We start from the raw sequence: 7795 nt of genomic DNA on the forward strand, positions 1-7795 counted from the left end.
ACACAGTGTGAGATTATTGCAGTCACTATTAAGAACATTTCCATAAACAATGTCATATGGTAAATACATACAAGTTCACAAAGACGTAGCATTAGCAGGAATCTAATACAATATAGTGGGGAAGTCTATGGTCCCTAACTCATTAGTGAAGCATCAGAGAGCCCCCCCCCCTCCTACAATGCAGACCTCCTATCTGAGTAAAAAGGCTGAGCGGCGCGGAGGGCAATCTCAACTCCCCTCTGTCTGGAGATCAGGGGGCGGGGCCACCAGCCGTGTGACCATTTTCAAGAGGTGCCGCATTCCAGCTGAAAAAAAGCCCTGCTTAAGGCTGTAGATACTCTTCTGCCACAGTAATGGTACTTATGCTACTTAATTCAGAGAGATAGGCCTAATACACCCTTGGCCTTTTTGAATCACCTTTGAAGTTCTTTGAATACTAACCAGAATAAATGTAAAGGCAGTTATTAACTGCAGCTGAAAAGTTCAGACATGCTGAAAATAAGCCTTACCCAGGGAGCTCCCTTAGAAACAAAAGGTGCCCAGAATCAAGACGTTCCACTACATTTGTTATTTTTTTTCACAATTCATCATAAAATTAGAAACTAACACTAAATCCTGCCCAAGGACCTGGATGATGGTTTGAGATATGTAGCAGGTCATGTTGCAGTTCTGGGCCATGGAAAGCCGATTTCTACTTGTTTAAAAACAATTTCTAATTTATACTGGTTTTTGTCTACCCTTCTGAGGCATGTTCTCTTTTTAAATCAACACAATTCCAGAAGTTAATTCATACAATGCATAGTTGTCAATGGCCTCTTGTACACTTTTGGTAAAAGGTGCTGGAAGACCATCTTCATTCTTTTGTTGTAAGCCATGGTCTGCGGATCCTTTGGAAATCCCTCTTCTGAAAGAAATGGAGGGGGAGACACAGAAAACAGATATGATTAATTCTACTTCATTACACATAATCAAACTTTTTATCCCCCCCACACTCTACCATGGTCCGTGATCAGAATAAAAGAGCATATTAGTTTGCCAGTTTGGTGCAGTGGTTAAGAGCGGTGGGACTCTAATCTGGAGAACAGGGTTTGATTCCCTACTCCTCCTCTTGAAGCCAGCTGGGTGACCTTGGGTCAGTCACAGCTCTTCCAAAGCTCTCTCAGCCCCACTCACCTCACAGGGTGATTGTTGTGGGGATAATAATAACATACTCTGTAAACTGCTCTGAGTGGGCATTATCCCAAAGGGCAGTATGTAAATCAAATGTTGTTGTTGTTATATAAAGAATTAAAAGAAATGTATAGTTGCATACATCTGTACGCCTCACTTAAAGCCTACTTAGGCCCTGGTTATACATGATACTGGGCAGCCAAAATTGCATGATAGCTTCAAGGCTGGCTTCACATTTAAATTAGGCTCTGAACCACAATTTATGCAGTGTTAATACACCAGAGATCCATGGCTCCAACAGACGCTGCTTTGGTATGCTTTACATCACATGCGTAATCCCAGAGGACCAATTTAAATAGATAGGCAAGCAATTTTAACCCTCCCAGACTTACTTTTAAATCAGGCCACAATCCCTACCTCCTTGCCATCAACTGGTCAGCGAGCAAGTTCTACGGCTGGAAACTACTGTTTGCACAATTTTGTGGGTCAGAATTTGGGCCCCCTTGGTATGACTCTGGCCTCAGAGGTTCCAGTTCCTGGATCTTTTAATGCTTACAATACTTACTTAAAGGAGTGCCTGCACAATGAATGTATCCTCAACATACTTTTATGCAAAAGAGTATAACACTACATAACAGAAACTGAGACAGTGGATACCTCAGCATTTTCACAAACGCAATGCTTATATCGGCTACTGCATTTGCCACATCAGTGAACAGAATTTAAATCCTCTAAATATACCTTACTTTCTCTCGTCCATGTTTTATCCCACATAAACAATAGGAATACAAATAGAGAAAAAGGTGGACATTTTCTTCATTTGTCGTAAGGGGAGGAGAACCACATTCCCCCCCAATGCTGAACTCCCCTTCCAAACTGGCGTATGGATCAAGTTCCGTTTTGTGACCCCAGAAAGAAAATCTGCCTTAGTGTGGGGGAGTGAAGGGGGGAATCCATCATAACAACATTCAGACGTTAAAAAAAAAGTCAGAAGATGATTGATGTGTCATTTCAAAAACAAGACCCGATACAGAACTCCAAAATCCAAGAAGAAATTCAGATAATAATTTGGAAACACATCTTATTTAATTATAATGGCCAAAAGTACAGAGACAAGCAACAAAGTTAGGGACTGGCTTGGAAGGCGGGGGTCCTTAAAGGGTCCCTATGACTCTACTGAAATTCATAAGGACCCTACTAAAAAAGTTAAGGTTCTGACCCCAATTACATGTTTGCACTTTCAGGCTTTGCTTTTTCAAAGGCTGGGATGAAGGACAGAGTATCCTTCAGGGATCACTCAAGCATATACCTGGAATCTGGCATGAGATCTAAGGCTCAATGTGAAGTAATAGGGTTGAATTCAACTAGCTTTTCGGTTGCAGGAAAAGGAGGTGGCGGTCCCCTTTTGACCACCCAAAAAACTACACTGGAGATCATTAGATCTGCCCGAAGAAAAAAGCCAAGTGCAACAGGAGCTGTAATGAAGAAAGGAATTGGCAGAGACTGGGCAAAAAAGAGGGCTGGATCTAACTTGCACTTTAAAATGAAGTGTCTGAGAACATGTGGTCTGTAAGTCAAAAATCCTAGACTGAATCTCATCGCTGACAAATATACTAGCTGTGCAATCCTAAGAAGAATAACTCAAATCTAAGCCCACTGAAATCAATGGACTTAGACTGGAGTAACTCTGCTTAGAATTGCACTACATGTGGCCTAAGACAACATACTCTCTCTCACCCTCAGTGCCCCAACTGCATTCTGAGATGATAACACAGGTCTACCTTAGAAGACAGTAATAATGTATGTGACATATTATGAATGCTTTAAAACACTTTATTTGATGCACGCTAAGTACTTTTTCCCATACAGAAAAGATTGGGAGGCACACCTTTTACAGCAGGCATATCTCGATGAGCCTTTGCTTTCCCCTTCTTGCTGCATGAAAGCTCAAGCAAGGCCAGAGGTGAAAGCAGAGGGGCACACAACACAATTTGTTGCTTTGCTTGTTTATTGATTCATTCATATTGCATTCTTTACCGTTGCAAGCCGCTTTACACTTGTTCAGAGAGAACAGCCCAGCACAAATATTAAACAAATGCATGTTTAGCCAAAAATTAGTAATCTTTCATTTTGGGGTGAATAACTATTATTGCAGGATTTGAGTCCAGAGGCACCTTAGAGATTATCAAAATTTTCAGCTTTCAAGATTCAAAGCTCACTTCTTCAGATACAAGCTTTGACTCTCCAAAGTTTATACTCTGAAAATCTTGTTTGTCTCTATGGTGCCGCCGAGCTCCAGTCCTGTTGTTCTACTGCAGACCAACACGGCTACCTACTTGAAAAATAATTATTACTGTTACTTTTGTTACATAACTTCTACAACTTTAGTGCACTCTTTTGTAGGGGAAGAAAAATCAGTTTGAATCACCTTCTCAAAAAATTGCAAACTAGATTTGAAAATTCAGCCTGAAAGTGATTAATGAAGGTTACTCTTTTTTCCTGCAAAGGGACTCATGGTACATTATAGAAATGTACTAACACTACAAGTAAAAATCAAAACTCATAGTTTTAAAGGGGACACACTTTCCTCAAATACAGTAACAATAACACTATTATAAAGGTTCACAGCCCAGGTTTCTATTTTCCACAAGGGCATTATTTAGACAACCATCTAGGCTGTTTAATTCTGCAAACTGTACGTCTGTTTATTCATTTACCCACAAAGTAGTTACTGATTAAAAGCTTCTTCCAGTGGACATTTTAAAGGAAAATATAATACCTACAACTTCCTTATAAAAGGCACATATTGCTGGAGGTGGGGTGACAAATTTGAAATCTCGGCATCATTTTCTTAGCAATGATACCTTTCATTTTGTTATGGAAATCCTCACAGCCCTAAAATACAGGAAATACATTAAGGCACATTCTCCTGAAAACAAGTATGTGCCTGCATATCACTCGCCTATGCCATACAGAGTTTATTAGCATTTATTTGGGGTGGCTTGCATCGCAAAAATACTCCGAAATGGAAACAACACCCTTGCTAAACCTCCAAGTAATGCCATTAGTCCATTAACAGTGCAATTTTAAGAACAATTTCCTGGAAATAAGCACCGTTAAATAGACCTCAGTAGGTGTCTACGTACATCTGCTAGAGTGGCACTGTAAAAGTACAACATAAACGGAAAACACAGCAAATCATTTTTTACTTACATTACAAAATCATCTTCTTTACAATATTACTATTTGCATTGTGCGCATGAACTGTGATATTTTATCTCCTTGTATGAATGCGGTATTTTCAAGCAAGCAGTGTATTTACATCCAATCACAGCTACAAGATGAACATAGGTAAGGGGGACAAATGATGCTCCCAGCATTCTCCCCCCATCTCCACCACAAATTCTACTTCAGGCGTGCACTGCACACATTAAGGCTGAAATTGTTTGCAATTGTATGTGCAAGTGGGCGAGGGGACCATCAGAGGCCTGAGAGCTGAGAATATACAAATCTACACACATTTATTCACACCCATTTTAAGACATTTGCCATTTCAGCCTCAGAACTTTAGACTTACCCTATGACAATCAGCTCTGGCTCCAGCTCCTGCTGCCGAGGGTTGGAAGCCACGGACAGCTGACGGGAACACCGCAGCCCACTAACAAAGCGCATGGAAAGCACATGAAAAGCCTAAGAAAGCTCTCAGCCCCTCCCTCCTCAGGAGCGCTGCTCTACAGCTCCCTCTCACCAATGAACAGCACACACACAAACGCACACACCCCATCATTTCATTTCAGCACATAATCCTCCATTTCCTTCAGGAGAGAGGGATGTGTGAGTGTTTAAACAAGGTGGTGGTGGTTGGGGGGAGATATCTGCAAAGGCAGCCCTGGCTTTGCTTCTGTCTCATACTCTGTTCCTGGAGCTTTCCAAAGGCTCTTGCTAGATGTAAACACATCTTGTGGCGAGCAGAATTCCACAACAGCTGCATTAAAAGGAAAGGAGGAGTACAAGGGAAGCAAAAGCTGTAAAGGTCATGTTTTGATATTATTAACAGAATAGCGCTACTGCAAAAGAAGTCCCTTCTGTCTGACCCTGTATTGCTTTGCTATGTTTGGTTTGAAGTTAAGGGTACCCAAATATAATTTGTTGACTAATGTATTATACCGTGGATCAGTCAGAAAGCAGTTTCATCACTGAAACAGAAAAGGCAATTCTTTCAGTGTCCATTAATAGTATGGCACCTTCTTCCCACCATAGAATCATAGAGTTGGAAGGGGCCATACAGACCATCTAGTCCAACCCCCTGCCCAGTGCAGGATCAGCCTAAAGCATCTCTGACAAATATTCATCCAGCCTCTTCTTGAAAACTGCCAGTGAGGGGGAGCTCCCCTTAAATGCTAATGACCCTCTGTCTGTCTGTAGAAAAGAGCAAGAGTCCAGTTGCACCTATAAGACTAACAAAATTTGTGGTAAGGCATGAGCTTTCATGAGTCACAGCTTACTTCTGCTACAGACAGCTACCCATCTTGCTTTTTTGAGACTCAAGGCAGATTACACAGAGTAGGACGATATGATCAACAAGTGGGACATTCAATACAAACTGCAGAAATTTGAAAAAGCATAAAATTTGAATATAGGAATATAGTGATGGAACATTGCTGAAACAAAATGTAAGTAATTTGAACCGAAGAATGACATGGAAACTACTCAGTGGGATAGTTTTAGGAGGGTAGATGTGTTGGTCTGCATTAGAACAGCAGGATTTGAGTCCAAAGGCACCTTAAAGACCATCAAGATTTTCAAGATGTAAGGTTTCGAGTCAGAGCTCCTTTCTTCATGAGTAGGAATGGAGATCCCTGAGCCTTTATATCCCAGCCAAAAGGTGGGTGGAATGTTAGTCAGGATGTAAAGGTACAATTTAATTTATTTATTTATGTCATTTATAGTCCACCTTTCTCACTGAGACTCAAGGCGGATTACACAGCGTGAGATTAGTACAATCAGCATCAAGGACATTTCCATAAACAATGCCACAAGGTGAATAAATGCCACAAGGTGAATAAATACGAGTTTACAAAGACATAGCATTAGCAAGAATCCAATACAGAGTTGAAGAAATGCTGAAACAGAACATAATCAGTTCTAGGACTGACATTAGACAACATGAAGCACAGGTAGGAGTACATATTTAAAACAACAGATAATATGTAAGGCAACATAGTGGTGAAGACTATGGTCCCTAATTCATTAATGAAGCTTCTGAGATCCCCTCCCTACAAGCCAGCCCTCCCGTCTGAGTAAAAAGCCTTTTTGAATTATTTGGTTTTGCATTGTTTGTGGAAAGCCAGAAGAGTGGGGGCTCATCTGACCTCCTCAGGCAGCCTGTTCCACAGGGCAGGGACCACCACAGAGAAAGCCCATGTACGGGATGCTGTTGATTTCGCCCATGTGCAGGCTGGCACCTGAAGGAGACCGTGTTCAAATGAGTGAAGCTGCCGTGGAGGGACATAGGGAGGGAGGTGGTCTCGCAGGTATGCTGGGCCAAGGCCGTGAAGAGCTTTGTATGTGAAACCAATACCTTGAACTGAGCACGGTAACTGATAGGAAGCCAGTGGGGGATACAATTGGCTGAACAGGGCTGAACAGAGACTTAGGATTCTTAAATCACAACAAATGTTAACTTCTACTCTAATCACATTGCATTGTACCATTGTACCTTTACATCTTGATATCTTCCTTCGTGACACCTCTACCATCTAATCAAGCAGCATTGTAACTTTACATCCCGATATCCTCCCTTGTAACACTCCAACCATCTTTTGGCTGGGATAGAAAGGTTCAATGATCTCCATTCCTACTTGAGTCTGAAGGAGGGAGCTCTGACTCTCTAAAGCTTACACCCTGAAAATGTTGTCAGTCTCTAAGGGGCCACTGGACTCAAATCCTGCCACTCAAGGAAAGCATATCTACATCAACAGACAGTACTCAGTTGTACTGGCTACAGTTCTTGTGCCTTGACCAAGGAATCTGTCTGAACCAAAGGCTTATAGCGCAGAGCTGCTGCCTGTGTAAAACAGCCCTCCTGAATAATTCAGTTGTTGATTTTGTTGATTTACAGTGTGATATCTACAGAAGGCCCTGTTCAGATGAGTGCAGCTGCCCTGATGGAACATAGGGGGAGAGGCGGTCCTACAGATATGAGGGGCCAAGGCCCTGACGGGCTTTGTATGTGATGGCCAAAACCTTGAACTGAGCCCATAACTGATGAATAGCCAATGTAGTGACTGCCAAATGCATGATTCAATTACACCCTGACAATAACAGAGCGGTGGCTTTCCAGTTAAGGGGAGTGTCTCGATGTTACCGTGGCATGAAACCAGGTGGCCAGATCAGCCGTGTCAAGATATTACTCTGGTTGGTTTTTCACTCATCTGTGATCCTTCAAAACACAACAGCATTTGTATCATGGCACATATGAAGAAAGGAGGAGAGAAGGTTTTGACTATGCTTGCCTATGCACGCCATTGCTGCAAACTCCTTTGAAACTGAAGGGAAGCTGACGAAGCTAAAAGTCTTGAGTGGGGTTTGCCAGGGATTCCTTCAAATATCCACTAAGGAATAG

The 7795-nt window shown here is 41.9% G+C and overlaps 1 protein-coding gene across 1 annotated transcript in view; it reads right to left on the reverse strand.

Moving 5' to 3' along the window:
* Window positions 1-4851, reverse strand: part of FAM149A (family with sequence similarity 149 member A) — a 37559-nt gene extending 32708 nt beyond the window's left edge. The window contains exons 1-2 of the mRNA XM_054990507.1: window positions 4748-4851; window positions 794-904 (exon numbers count right to left, since the gene is read on the reverse strand). Coding sequence (XP_054846482.1) covers window positions 794-904; window positions 4748-4842 — 206 coding nt within the window. The 5' untranslated portion in view covers window positions 4843-4851. The remainder of the gene's footprint in view (window positions 1-793; window positions 905-4747) is intronic.
* Between the last annotated feature and the right edge of the window lie 2944 nt (window positions 4852-7795).

The sequence above is a fragment of the Eublepharis macularius genome, chromosome 10 (assembly GCF_028583425.1).
Source record: "Eublepharis macularius isolate TG4126 chromosome 10, MPM_Emac_v1.0, whole genome shotgun sequence".
NCBI lineage: Eukaryota > Metazoa > Chordata > Lepidosauria > Squamata > Eublepharidae > Eublepharis > Eublepharis macularius.